Raw genomic sequence first — 15311 nt, forward strand, 5'->3', positions numbered from 1 at the left:
AGAGCTTGCTTTTAAATTAATTGTTTTTCAAACTGTTCAAATGGAGCTTTTTATTTCATATTGGTGTTAGTATTTTGAATAATATCATGGCTTTGTAAAGTGACCCACTAGACCAACCATGAACTTGGGATCTTCCAAAAGGTATAATAATGTAAACAGTAAAACAGCTAGTGAGGGGATATTCTTTCCTAATAGAGGAGGACAGAATAGTTTACTTAGTTTTAAATTTGGGGAAGTTGGCTGGAGATTGTGGCATTACTGCCAAGAAATTGTATTTGGGTATGTTGTGTAAAACACTGGTTGCATGACTTCAAAAGAGAGAGTACAAAAAATTATGTGCTTTAAAAGGTCTGACACCAAACAGTTAGGACGTTGGTAGAAGGACACTCATTTCCTAAAGAGCAATAACGTTTCACTTATTTTTGATGTTACACCAATTTGAGCTCCTACAGACTGTACTGAATCTTTCAGGAAATCTATGAATTGAATGGCTCTTGTTATATTTCCAACCACTGATGACACACTCAAGCTATATTGGCAAGTGAAAGCACAGGGAGCAGTTGAAACTGAACACCTTATTATGTGAATTGACTCTGTTATCATACAGTATCTGCAGCCCTAATTCTAGATGGATAAATGGTGCACGGGTGGCACGGTGGCGCAGTGGGTAGCGCTGCTGCCTCGCAGTTGGGAGATCTGGGGACCTGGGTTCGCTTCCCGGGTCCTCCCTGCGTGGAGTTTGCATGTTCTCCCCGTGTCTGCGTGGGTTTCCTCCGGGCGCTCCGGTTTCCTCCCACAGTCCAAAGACATGCTGGTTAGGTGGATTGGCGATTCTAAATTGGCCCTAGTGTGTGCTTGGTGTGTTTGTGTGTGTCCTGCGGTGGGTTGGCACCCTGCCCAGGATTGGTTCCCTGCCTTGTGCCCTGTGTTGGCTGGGATTGGCTCCAGCAGGCCCCCGTGACCCTGTGTTCGGATTCAGCGGGTTGGAAAATGGATGGATGGATGGATAAATGGTGCACACATCATGAAACTACCATGAGTGGATTATCCAATGTGCACAGCTCAATGCGTACCAATATATATCAACTTTTATACTTTTTAATATGATGTAAATGTTATATAAATGCTTTTTTTCAGTTTAGAATATGTTTTGTTTATCTTTTAAAAGGTAGTACTAGAGTTCACCTTATTGAATACGCTTCACACATATGCCTTTTAGAGACAGATGAACAGTTGGACCTTTTTAAGTGTTCTCACTGTCAGGCAGTCCTAATTCATGACCAGTTATTTATGGACTAGGCTATGGCTTCTCGCATTCAGTTGATTGAGGGCTTCAGTGACTTCTAAATCAGAAGACATTCTTTGCTGGTGATAAAACATCATTTAATTATATGGCTTGTTAGTTTTCTCATTGTGTCACATCAGACATTTCCAATGCTGTGAATTTTCCTTTTCTGAGAACATTATCACAAAGGTTTTGCACATCATGACAGATTACTGCTTCTCTGTCTTTCAGTATTTCTTTTTTATTTCTTTTCTTATATTTTATTGAAGCAGATGCTTTATGGTAAATGCACAGAAAGGTGCAAGTGGGCCCTAATTAGCTTTTGGAGCTCCCCTCATTGTAACACTCCCTAATTCATATCAGACTCTAGTGGAATTCATTTCCTGTTCTGATGTATTGTTACTACTGTTCAGCATCGTGTTTTCAGGTAACCCAGATTTGTATTCAAGTCACAGTCTGAGCATGGGTAACATCATGAGAAGTAGTATGACATATTTTTCTGGAGTATTTTTATATTTTAACTAAACTTATACTCCAACTTAGCTTGTTGTCTTCATTTATTCTTTGCTTTTCTGTTCATTACAAGCTACAAGACGAAATGAGCACTGCCACATATTTAGTTGTTCAGTGGTACTTCAAACAAGAAGCAAGACCATTTTAGCAGCAAGAGTGTCTAAACAGATACGGTTCTGCTGATAAGAACACTTGTGCTCTAAAATATAAGGAATGGGAGCTCCATTAACATTTTGTCAGCTTACTTACTGAGTTTCATCAAATAAAAGAGGTGTTAATCAAGGATGGATTGACATTGACTCCTTCAACCAAAAAAAGATGTTTTAAAAGAAAAAACCCTAATTTTCATCCACATTGATAAACCAAGGAACTTACTGTATAAGCAGTAAATGGACTTTTTAACTGGAATGAACCTTGACCCAGTCAACATATTACCTTAAAACTAGGTGAGTGCATCACTTCTCCCTATTTAGAACTGTTGTAAATTTAGGTTTTGAGCATTCTAGGTTGAGTTTTTGCTCATTTTAGATTCCTTTCACTGATTTTTGTCATCCAAATGTTTTATAGGTATTCTGGCATTTACAATTTTTTGCTGTTTTGGTGTAGTCACCACCTTTTTGTGTTGATATATGCATTGGTGCAGGCATATTGTTTGGTTGTCAGTGATGTGACAAATTTGGCCCTCACCTATGTAAGATGGCAGCACACAGCTTCCAGAATCTTCACTTTAGATTGTTAACCTTATTTTTGCAGTAGTGAAGGATAGAAGGCATTTTCGAGAAGATTTTAGTATTATGCATTTTTTGCTTTGTTGTTTTTACTTCTTTACTGTTATTGCAATTTGGATTTTGTTGTTTGATTCTGTTTTTTTTTCTCTCGCAGCATTTTGATTTCTTGCCAGTCCTACATCTAAGATCTTGCCTGTTCTATCTTTGATCATTTCTCCTCATCTTCTCTTGAACACCCTGCAGTTCCTGGTGTTCATAATAAAATCAAGGATGAAAATGAGGGAGAAAAGTATGCTTACAAAGTCTGAGCAACATCACAAAAACCAGATTACTTTGTACCAGTGAAATAGTGAGCTATTCTTTATAGTTTATTGCTAATTTAATGAAATATTAGTCAGTGATTTAAGTACCAAGAAGGAATTACCCATCTCCATAGACATAATGAGTTTAAATGTTACAGATTGGAAGAGAAGATTATGTGTTTTTATTGTGGCAGCTTTAGATTTATTTTACTAACTGTTATAAGCTGGAAGAAAGGGAGAAACACCCATCTTTTCTCAGGATTGTTAAGGCAGACACCTGTGGGCAATTCCTTTTAAGAACAACTTCTACATTTCAGTTCAGATATTGTGGCCTTGGTTTCTTCTAGCAATTGCCAAGTCTTAAAATCCTCTTGAAAGTAAAATTCCATTTGTTGACTAGGGCACTATTGGTAAAGGCTTAATAGAACAGAGGATACTTGTGTTACATCTTCATGCAATGTACCCTCAATTAGAAGAGGTCGCTTTTTTTGTTATCGAGACTCCTGAATGAAAAATAATATTAGGGTTTCATAGCTACAGCAGTCCTCATCTTCTTTCAACTGATCCACAAAAGAAATAATGTCATTACCCCCAGTTGTTCCAAAACTTCTACTAATCAGACAGATTTCCACCAGACAAGGTGCCTGTCTTTCAGTATCAATAATATTTTGTGAATACCACAAAAGTTCAGATTTTTTAGTAAACAGAAATCCTTAGAACTGTACTTTGTATAAACCTGAAGCACAGACAATGGATGATAAGACTGAATGTGTCAAATTCATTTTTTCACACATCCAACAGTCCTGTTGGTTGTTAGTTGTTCTTAATGTGGAAAAGGGGTGGTTCTCTGGGACACAATAAAATAACCATTAAAAACAATTTTCTAAGTCTGCTGAGGTCATCTCATCTGAATGAAATTACACACCCTCTCCATTAAACCACAACTTCTAGTTGGGATAAGTCTGTACAGTAACCTAAGGTATGACATTGTCGATACATTTAGTGATGTATCCCATTACATACTCCAAATAGTCATTGATATTATTTTCGGCAGCAATTTGGAAAGTTTCCCAGTCCATAATGCGGAAGCAGTGATGCAAGACATTGTCTGATTGATTGGTCCAACACTAAAATGATTGAGTCACAGGCTGCTCACTTTTCAGCCTCTGCCTTTAGGCAGGCAGCCGCAGGATCAAGGAGTGATGTGATTTGCTGAAGGCCCATCGGGGTGGGCTTTGTAGGCATGTGTGTTACGGCTTTGCTTTGGAAAGTTTTCATGCTGGCGATATTTCAGCAAAACCTTCTACAGATGGGCTTTGTTAAAGTCACCATGTAAGTAGCATTGTGATGTAATGTTTCCTACTGATCGATAAAATCATACAGTTTGTCCAGCACCCTTGTAGTGTCAGCATAGTGGGGGATATAAACAGCAGTACAAAATACCACTGTGAACCCTCTAGGCAGATAAAAAGGTCTGAATTTGATAATTTGTTGTTCAAGATCAGGAGAGAATCCCGATGAAATTATACGTACATAATAAGCAAAGGTAAAAAGTTCACTCCACCAAAGCAAAGCTCATCAATCAAACTCGTAGTAATGACAACCAATTCTACACAACGCTGGACATCATTTGTAAAGATTTGCCATCATATAACTGTTTATTTGTGCCAAAATAAATTAGTACTCTAAAAGGTAAGTAAACTGCCAGCTAAGGAACTGCTTTCACATGCTGGATTATTGTTTCACTAGTTAATAACTGTGTGAGCTTTTACAACTTTTTCACTCATTTGGAGACAAAAGCCTTATGCTGTAGCCTAGCAGTTTAGCCCTTTCTCGCCCATAATTGTGAATACAAACAAGGGCAAGGTAACTATGATATCAAGCTAAAAATCCCAAAGTGAAAAGCTTGTAAAATCAAAAAACCCTTTAAATGAGCCAAGGATATCTCTTCTGCGTTATGTGTGTGTCTACCCTGCCTACCTGACATCAAGTCTTTTATATCAATACAGTTAGGTCCATAAATATTTGGACAGAGACAACTTTTTTCTAATTTTGGTTCTTTACATTACTACAATGAATTTTAAATGAAACAACCCAGATGCAGTTGAAGTGCAGACTTTCAGCTTTAATTCAGTGGGGTGAACAAAACGATTGCATAAAAATGTGAGGCAACTAAAGCATTTTTTTAACACAATCCCTTCATTTCAGGGGCTCAAAACTAATTGGACAATTAACTCAAAGGCTATTTCATGGGCAGGTGTGGACAAGTCTGTCATTATGTCATCAATTAAGCAGATAAAAGGCCTGGAGTTGATTTGAGGTGTGATGCTTGCATGTGGAAGATTTTGCTGTGAACAGACAACATGCGGTCAAAGGAGCTCTCCATGCAGGTGAAAGAAGCCATCCTTAAGCTGCACAAACAGAAAAAATCCATCCGAAAAATTGCTACAATATTACAAGTGGCAAAATCTACAGTTTGGTACATCCTGAGAAAGAAAGCAAGCACTGGCGAACTTAGCAACGCAAAAAGACCTGGACGTCCATGGAAGACAACAGTGGTGGATGATCGCAGAATCATTTCCATGGTGAAGAGAAACCCCTTCACAACAGCCAGCCAAGTGAACAACACTCTCCAGGGGGTAGGCGTATCGATTTCCAAGTCTACCATAAAGAGAAGACTGCATGAAAGTAAATACAGAGGGTGCACTGCAAGGTGCAAGCCACTCATAAGCCACAAGAATAGAAAGGCTAGTTTGGACTTTGCTAAAGAACATCTTAAAAAGCCAGCACAGTTCTGGAAAAACATTCTTTGGACAGATGAAACCAAGATCAACCTCTACCAGAATGATGGCAAGAAAAAAGTATGGAGAAGGCGTGGAACAGCTCATTATCCAAAGCATACCACATCATCTGTAAAACACGGTGGAGGCAGTGTGATGGCTTGGGTGTGCACGGCTGCCAGTGGCACTGGGACACTAGTGTTTATTGATGATGTGACACAGGACAGAAGCAGCCGAATGAATTCTAAGGTGTTCAGAGACATACTGTCTGCTCAAATCCAGCTAAATGCAGTCAAATTGTTTGGGCGGCGTTTCATGATAAAGATGGACGATGACCCAAAACATACAGCCAAAGCAACCCAGGAGTTTATTAAAGCAAAGAAGTGGAAAATTCTTGAATGGCCAAGTCAGTCACCTGATCTTAACCCAATTGAGCATGCATTTCACTTGTTGAAGACTAAACATTGGACAGAAAGGACCACAAACAAACAGCAACTGAAAGCCGCTGCAGTAAAGGCCTGGCAGAACATTAAAAAGGAGGAAACCCAGCATCTGGTGATGTCCATGAGTTCAAGACTTCAGGCTGTCATTACCAGCAAAGGGTTTTCAACCAAGTATTAGAAATGAACATTTTATTTCCAGTTATTTAATTTGTCCAATTACTTTTGAGCCCCTGAAATGAAGGGATTGTGTTAAAAAAATGCTTTAGTTGCCTCACATTTTTATGCAATCATTTTGTTCACCCCACTGAATTAAAGCTGAAAGTCTGCACTTCAACTGCAGTGGTGGCTCGTAGCTAAAATTAGTGGGGGGGGGCTGCTCCAGAAAATTTTTAGCCTTTGTTTTAAAATTGTGTAAAAGGAAACAAACATGTTTAAAAAGAAAATTTATTCAGAAACTGAAAAAAAAATGAATCAAATAGAATAGCTGGAAGCAGGATAATAATCTAATTCTAGACTTTATCACATTCAAGAATATGGTACACGGTTTTTAAGCATAACACACGCGGAGTAAAAAAAAAAACTCTACCTTCCACCAGCACGCTAGGGTCAGCACTGTGGGCGCGACAGTGCTCTCTCTCCCTCGCAGCCTCGCGTGCAGCTTCTTATATGCGCATGCGCACAACAGCCAAACACCACACCGCTGGAACTGTGAAGCGCACAGTTCCATACAAAGATTTTTGTATCTTTTTCATTAACTGGGGAATGGCTACTGACATTATGCTTAAGGATTATATATTGTACAAGTATAAAGAAAGAATTAAAGAAAAAAGGACTCAATATATTAAATGTTATCGATAATATCAAGTGGAAATAGGGGGTACTGCAGTTCCACAGTGCCTATACGCGAGCCACCACTGTTCAAATGCATCTGAGTTGTTTCATTTAAAATTCATTGTGGTAATGTACAGAACCAAAATTAGAAAAAAGTTGTCTCTGTCCAAATATTTATGGACCTAACTGTATATAGGCAGTTATTTTAATTCTGCAATCCTTTTCTTCATCATTAAATAACATTATTCTGTTATTTTTTTAGAGTGTATTATGTGCATGGCTGTCTTCCACTCCTTTTCTAAAATGTTGAGTAAGAGATCTTTTTTCCACTGTACTCTAGGATCTTTGAAAGGAAGGGCTTTTAAAATGTTTTATATATTATAGAAATGCTGTCTGAGTCATCAAGACTGATCAATAATTCTTCTGGAATAGAAATAGGTGGGAGGTGAGGAAAATTGGACAGATTTTGTTTAGCAAAGTTTCTAATTTGGAAATAGTGGAAGAATTGTGTTGATAGGAAGCTAAATTTGGAGTATAATTGTTCGTAGGATACAAAGACATTATCTTATGTACAATTCACTTAATGATTTAATCCCGTACATTTTCCAAACATTAAAAACTGTGTAAGTTTGAGAGGGTGGAGAAGGTGGTTATCGTGTAGAAGTGCCACAGATAAAAGCTTCTCTTTCTTGATGTGCTTCCTACCTTGGTTCCTTATTCTGAGTTATTCTGACTATAACTTGTATTTACCTGGGTCAAAGCAAGGAATATAAAGAAGTACTGCAGGATTTTGTTTCTATTGCAGACCAAGCCTGTGTGTGTTTATCTATTTGTGTCAATGCCCTGGTGTTTATAGCTTTTATATTTACTACCCAGTAAAAAAACTGAAAGTTATGAAGAGCCATGCCACCCTTCTGCTTTAGGTCATTGTAGGGTCTCCCTTTGGATATGTGGATGTTTTGAATTCCAAATAAATGAGGCTATGATGGAATCTAATTTCTTTAATAAAATATTTGTTAATGTATATGGGGAAGCTTTGAAATATAAAAAGAAGCTTAGGAAGGATATTCATCTTGATAGTGTTAATTCTCCCTGTTAAAGTGAGATGGAGGGTATACCATCTATGCACATCTTGTTTAGGTTTTTCCATGCACTCAGCAACATTTTGTTGAAAAAGTGCTTTATGTTTACTTGTGATGTTTACCCCTAGGTATTTTCGGCTTCATCTGGAGAACTAAAAATATAGAACTTACCTTGAATATTCACTCTCAATTTAGGATACAAGAGGCTATATCTGATTTCAGCTTTGCGTGAGCGCTGTTTAATACTGTAAAATTTGTCACATTTAGCAGCTGTTAAAGGTGAGAAATCAGAAAAAATATGAATGAGGTTATTTTCAAATATAATCTCTTGTTTCAATCTGAGAAGTGACATTAAATTTAATTTAGAATGTAATTTTTTAAAATGTACAATAAGGCTTTTAGGTTTTGAGGCATTCGATCCACGTATGCGGTTAGCAGCTGATATTTCGGTGTCTGATTTAAAGCCCTCTCCAATTATTTTGCAGAATAGTTCAGCTATGAATTTCACTGGGTTTGGACTTTTACTGTTTTCAGGGAAACCTTTGATTATTCCTTCTGTAGCCATCTTTTAGTGCAGCTAGTTTGTCTCCAAGCACTTTGCACTTGGAATTTGCAGCCATAGCTTTTTCATCAGCGGTAGATGCCAGTTGTTCAACTGTTTCAATGAGAGTCATGAATGTTTACTTAAAGTCTTCAAGCTGAACACCAAGTGCTCTAAATTTATCCTCAAACTTATTCTCATTTTCCGGTATTTTTCCCCCAATTTTTTCTAGCATGCTTTTAAAGGTTGCCTCAAAGTGATTACTTAAACATTTCTCCTGTCTTTTATATCCTGAAACAGCTTCTTATTTGTCTTGGTTACATCCTTTATATCTTTCCTTATATCATTTATGTCCCCCCTGAGAACAGTAGTTATTGCGGTAATCATTGCGGTGATCGTTACCTTCAACTTTGACTGATCATTTCAGTCTTCTCTGTGCTCCGTTGGTGGAGTAGCAAGCCTGGTTGGAGTTGGTGCTGCTGACTCGTGGGGGGTAGTTGACACCAGGGATAGTAAGGCCATACTCAGTTCCAATTAAAACCTTCTGGAATCGATGAGCTCTCCTGGCCTGACTTACTTGCTGTTTTGCTCTCACTTTCACTCATGGCTGGAGCTGATACTGCAGTGTCGAGTACCCGGAGATCTATTCTTTCGCTTGTCTGTTCCAGGTCAGTCTCTGGCAGGCCGTACCTTGAACTTCAACTTGAGGCCTGTTTAGACTTAGATGAAGCTTTAGCTGTCTTTTCGGTTTCTTTCTGAGCTCTTTTTCTGGTAGTGATGCTTGTATATACTTGCATTTACTTTAATTAAATTCCCTCGGGATCAGTAAATATAGGATACCTTGGGATGAAAGTAAAAAACAGGTAAAATAAAACCACTGTTAACCGAGTTCCGCCTCAGACCTCCATCTCCCAAAACAGACAAAACCAAAATCATTATTATTCTGTTTCTTAAAATGAGAATAGCCTGATATGATTTCCTGATATGGTGTAATTCTAATGGCCGTGAACCCCAATCTACAGTGGAAGCTAATGAAAATAAAGTGGTGCCTTATCAAAGCACTTCATTAATTATTACCATTGACAAAGGCAAAAACCAATAATTAATTGATTGATTAGCATCAATTGTTCAATTCTTCACACTCACTTTTTTCTACTACAAGTATATGAAAATCTATAATATAGATTTGCTGTTTTAACTCCATTATGTGCATTCTTTTCACATTAGTCTACATTTCTGTTCAGCTCTAAGATGTCTTAACATATACATTTACATGCATAATCACAAAAATCTTTCATTTCTGTATTGCTGAGATTCACAAAACGAAAGTGGACTTGATTATCCAATTTTCATGACCCCTCAAGTATCTCTGTAAAGACAAAGATTTTAATTCATGTTCCACAGCCTAGACAAAATCTGTATTTTTTCTCTAAATCTGAGTTTCAGCTATTGGGGAGAATCTTCACTCCAGTACCCTATCACAGGCTTTTGAAAGAGGCTAAGAATTGACATCTCACAGTATTTCGAACAAACCCTATTATCCCCTTTTTAAAAAAAATGGGAACCATTATCCCAGTCTGCCGAAGAAGGCACTTTAGCCAAAACACCCTCAGCATTTCAAGTCAGATCTCATCATCCCAAGGATTCTTGTCACTCTTTGTGTTCTTAGTTAATGAATAAAAGTATATTCCTGTTGATTATGGAAAACAACATTTGGATGAACATTGCTTAAGCAATGTATTAAAAAATATTAGTGAAATGAAATATAAACTATTATGAAACTTTCAACACAGCCTTTTATTTAGCCACATGGAAATAGTTTATCTTGTCTTTTCCTACTAGTTCTGCTACCTGTCTCATATGGGTTGAAACCTAAGTAATCAACATAGACCTTAGCATATTCAGCATTTGCAGTGTACCATCCATTGTAATGAAGTTTTTAATGCATGTAGTAAAATTGCATTGCATTTTTCATTTCAACAGATGATGCATCACAAACATTAGCACTGCTTTTATGAATCACATATCAAATGACATATAACAGAAACATAGCCCCAGATGGAAACATAGATACACAGACACGTGTCCTTTTATTAGGATGGATATTTTAAAACTTGTTATTTGTTAAGTGCTTTGAATGAGTGATCAGAAGCTCAAATTCACGTACCTGAGGTTGGCATATATGAATGTTGTAGCAGATGTACTGGGGTAGAGAGCGATACCATACCCAACTGCCAGGCCATGATGGATAAACTGTGTGGATGGAAGCACACTGAAGCTGGGATGATATCAATTCCCTTTCCCAGACAGGCTGAAGAAATAATGGGTGGACTGGGGGAAGATAGGTGGCGATGCTCCTCAAACATGACCCCAGTTTAAACACCTGCAGGGTTGCATGGCACTCAAGCTTTAGCAGGGCAGCCCTTTTGAGGTCCCTGGGTGCCACTAGGATGTTCTGCAAGGAGTATACCTCCCTTTTTTGTGGAGCTTCTGCATCACCTGGAAATGCTTTCACGTTGCAATGCTGTGACACTGGACATACTCCAATGTCCAACACTAAAGTACATACCTCATCTGGTATTGGGAGTTGGAGTTGGGAAGTTTTGGACACAGCTTGCCTGTGGGGAGTTGAAATAGTGAGAAAAAAAATGATCTTGATTTGCATTGTGTGCTGGGAGAAGGAACCTGTGAAGGTATTTGTTGCAAATAAAAATCACTTTGTTTTGTACCTGTGACTGGTGGTGTAGTTGTGACTGGGGTTTGGAGCTCTGCTATGCCCCCTACAAGTCACACATGCCATGCAGTTCAACTCTTCCCTTATGAAATGGCTGTAATTTATTAAAAGAGTAACTTTCTGCAGTTTTTAATGTTTAAAATGATAAAAACAAGTTATTAGACAAAGCTAAACCAACACATATTTAATTTCTAGACATTTTGTTCAATTTTGAAACTTGCTTTTGATTAATAAAGAGAGGATAATTGTGTAATGGTTGGAACTATGGCCCTGCATCTCCAGGAAAACAGACATGAAATCCAGCACAACCAGTCTGTGTACTCTGGGTGTTGTTTCACATTCCAAAAATGTGTTACTTTAATTAGGTTAATTGGTGACTTTATAATTGTCTTTCGCTAATTGATCGTAGGTTTGTGCATCAGAGTGCTATGCAATGGACTGGCATGTCGATCCAAAGCTGGCTCTTGCTTTGATGCTGCCCTAACACTTTCTACTCCCCCAGTGGTGCTGATAGTGAGAGAAGTTGGGTGGATCCAAATAAAAAAGCACTTTGTTCATTGTCTATCTTCTAAAAATGGCAAAACAAAACAGAATCATGGAGTTCTGGTCTTGAAAGCTCAATGACTCTGTTAAATGGTTGACTGCTTCACTCCACCCACAACGTAATTTCTGCACCTCTTCTGCACTTTCATCTGCTTTCACTCTGAGACTTATATTTTCTACTTGTAAAAGAGCGGAAGGGACAAGACAAAGCCAAGTTGTACATGGGGGACATGGCAAAGAAACGAGTAGTGTAAGTTCTGTGCATTCCATATGTTTAATCACATATACTCTGTTAACATATTTTCTGTTGCCACATATTAAATTGTTTAGTCCAGAGTGCTTTTTGACTTAAGTAGGCCAAGGGTAGCTGTATGCCAATATCTCATGGAATTTAACATCATTCTTTTGTGTAATATGAGAATTCTATGTGTATTTTGCAGTACTGCAATGTGAAAGGCACTTAGGCTGTAAAGAAAGATGTTCAAATACCAACAATTTTGCTGTGTGTCTTTATTTGCTTCTTGCTGCAGCAAATTGGCAATGCATTGGAGAGATACTTGAGAAAAGAGCCTCTTCTTCCTGCTGTGGTAGGCAGCGCCAAAATCTTCTTTGACGTAAAGAGAAATCTGGGAACTGAAACGCAGCGTGAACCTGTTAGCAGACAAGAGCTGATCGCTGTTATCACCAGCAGCCTGAAGAAGATGCACATGATCAGTGAAATCAGCAAAGCTTACAGCAATCTGGTGCAAAATGAGAAAGAAAGTGAACTGAAGCAGAGAGGAAATGTTTAGCTTTGCTTTACTGAGCACAGCTTTTTGGGACCAATTACCGACTAGCTGTATGCACTTACTCTGTAAAGGGCAGCAAGGTACTTAACACAAAAGTGGTTGTTTAATACAATAATTTTGTTTTATTACTTAAACTATAAATGATTTGTACTTCTTAGAATTTATGTGCACATTATAAGTATTTAGGAATGAGTTTATTTCTCTGAAGAGATACTGCTTTTGTTTATTTTTTGATACAATGTAAACAGATAAGTTGATTCTAATTATAATGTGTCTGAAATTTAAAGCAAAATAAATCATACTTTAAAAGCAATATCTAACAAATATCTTATTGCAGTCGCATGTCTGTGAACCCTGTTTCATTGGGTATGTTATTGGCGTGCACTGGCTATACCTTCTGGCTCGTAACTCCTATTTTCTGTATTCATTTCTTGGTTCAGCCAGTGTCTAGGTATCACGGTGTAACAGAGTACTGAAGTGACTGTGCCGTGTTTGGGGCTGCCATCCTATTGGGGGTTTATGCTAACCTCTGTGCTGCTGGCATAAGCTGCATATCTTCCAATTTCCTTTAATGGAAAAGTGAGTTCAGAAAATGGATTGATGGTAAGGAGTTCAATTCTTTAAGTATATAAAGGTAGCAGAGCTTAGGAAGTTTTTGGATGACAGAAATTAAACTTTAATAACATTTTAATGATTTCACAAATTATAAATTACCAGTAATGGTGCACCGCATGATAACGTGCAGTGAATACCCTTGACTTGAGCATTCCTAGTTTTCATACTCTTTCTCTGTACGTTTAGCATTCGTTTGCTCAGAGGTTGAAGTGCTTGCTGCTTCCTGAGCAGCTCTTCTTTTCTCCAACCTAGCAACCTGCTTCTTCTCTTCTTTCGTCTGCATCTTTTCGCATTAAAACTGCTTAAGTCAGTGTTTGTGTTGCAATTACTTAGTATGTTTTGTTTAATTTTTCACTAAAGCTGGCACTTAAGTCTTTAATGTGCCTCAAGAATGATTTAAGATATTAAGAGGTAGGGTAAATGACGGCGAAGGTAGTAGGGGTGCTGGTCACTGCCAAGAGTTGATTCTACAATAAGATAAAATAAAAATAAAAAGAGGAATAACCTTGGATGTCAATCTTCACCCCAAAAGCAGATAGTAGACGTCACATAGTGTATGTGTGCCAAATTTCAGGTCAATAGGTCAAACGGTTTGCAAGCTATAGGTGATTTAAAGTCCTGGACAGACAAATGGACAGCCACGGTAGCGTATTATATACAGTATAAAGATGCAGTTTTTGGACAACTTTGTATGCAATATATAATTAATAAAAATTAATAAAAGAATTACATATTTTGGCAGTTGTCTTAACCCAAAGCAACTTACAAGATTAGAATAAGTTACAGTTCTTAATAGCACAGGTGGAGTTAGCAGTTTACTCAGGGTCAGATGGGATGCCAAGTAGAGTGCCATCCATAATATTGAGACAGACACATTTTCCCTTGATTTACCCCTCTGCTCCACAGTTTAAAATTAAAAATCAGACATTTCAGATGTGATTAGAGTGCACATTGAAGACTTTAATTTAAGGCTATTTGTGTACATTTCAGTCACACCATGTAGAAATGGCTCTTTTTCTACAAGGTTCCTCCATTTCAGGGAACCACAATGTTTTGGGACACCACCATGGCAGGTATGTTAAAGCCATCATATTTAGTAATTTGTTGCATATCCCTTGCATGCAATGCCTGCTTAAAGTCTTTTATTGATAGACATCACCAGGTGCAGAGTATCTTCTCTGGTGATGCTCTATCTAGCCTCTAATGCAGCCATCTTCAGCTCCTGCTTGTTTCAGGGGCTTGTCCCTTTAAATGTTCTCTTCACCATATGGAAGAAATTCTTAATTGGATTTAAATTGGACGACTGGCTTGACCATTAAAGGATTTTCTATTTTTTAGCTTTGAAAATCTTCTGTGTTGCCTTAGCAGTATGTCATGTTACCCCAGAATTCACTGTGCAACTGCCATCAGCAGTTTCATCATAAATAAATATAAATGTGCCACTGCCTGTGGCAGCCATGCATCTCCAAGCCATAACAACACCACCACCATGTTTGAGGTGGTATGATTTGGATCTTGGGCAGTTCCTTTTTGTCTCCACTCTTTGCTCTTGCCATCAGTCTGATACAGGTTCATCTTTGTCTCTTCTGTCCACAACACTTTTTTCCAGAATTCTGCAGGCTCTTTTAAGTACTTTTCGTAAACAGTAATTTGGCCATTAGGTTTTTGTGGCTACGTAGTGGTTTGCATTTTGCAGTGTGACCTGTGCATTTCTATTCATGAAGACTTCAGCAGATAGTAGTCACTGACACATGCACATCTGCCTCCTGAAGATGGTTTCTGATCTGGCAGACAGGTATTTTCTTTGGCATAGTGAGGATTCTACAGTCATCAGCAGTGTCCCTTTGCGATTACTGAGCTCACCAGTGTGTTCTTTCTTCTTAATGATATTCCATTAAAAAAAAGATTATATCAGAGAGGGGTCTTAAGATCCATCAGGGCAGCAAGAGATGCCTGAGAGAGTTTAGCAAGGGGTCTCGGATTGACCACTAGTTCCTCAGAGGTAGGGCAAATATTTTGGGTGAATCCCAGTGGATGGATAAGGACCACAGCCCACATGGTACCAGAACCCCTGACAAAGCTCAACCAAGTTAATTTCCGCCAATGGTCATGAGCCCAGAGCCCAT

The 15311-nt window shown here is 38.1% G+C and overlaps 1 protein-coding gene across 1 annotated transcript in view; it reads left to right on the forward strand.

The window, feature by feature from the left end:
• Window positions 1–12780, forward strand: part of LOC114649428 (PC3-like endoprotease variant B) — a 534722-nt gene extending 521942 nt beyond the window's left edge. Inside the window, exon 14 of the mRNA XM_051924671.1 lies at window positions 12313–12780. Coding sequence (XP_051780631.1) covers window positions 12313–12573 — 261 coding nt within the window. The 3' untranslated portion in view covers window positions 12574–12780. The remainder of the gene's footprint in view (window positions 1–12312) is intronic.
• The last annotated feature ends 2531 nt before the right edge of the window (window positions 12781–15311 follow it).

This window comes from Erpetoichthys calabaricus, chromosome 3, assembly GCF_900747795.2.
Source record: "Erpetoichthys calabaricus chromosome 3, fErpCal1.3, whole genome shotgun sequence".
In the NCBI taxonomy this organism is placed as follows: Eukaryota; Metazoa; Chordata; class Cladistia; order Polypteriformes; family Polypteridae; genus Erpetoichthys; species Erpetoichthys calabaricus.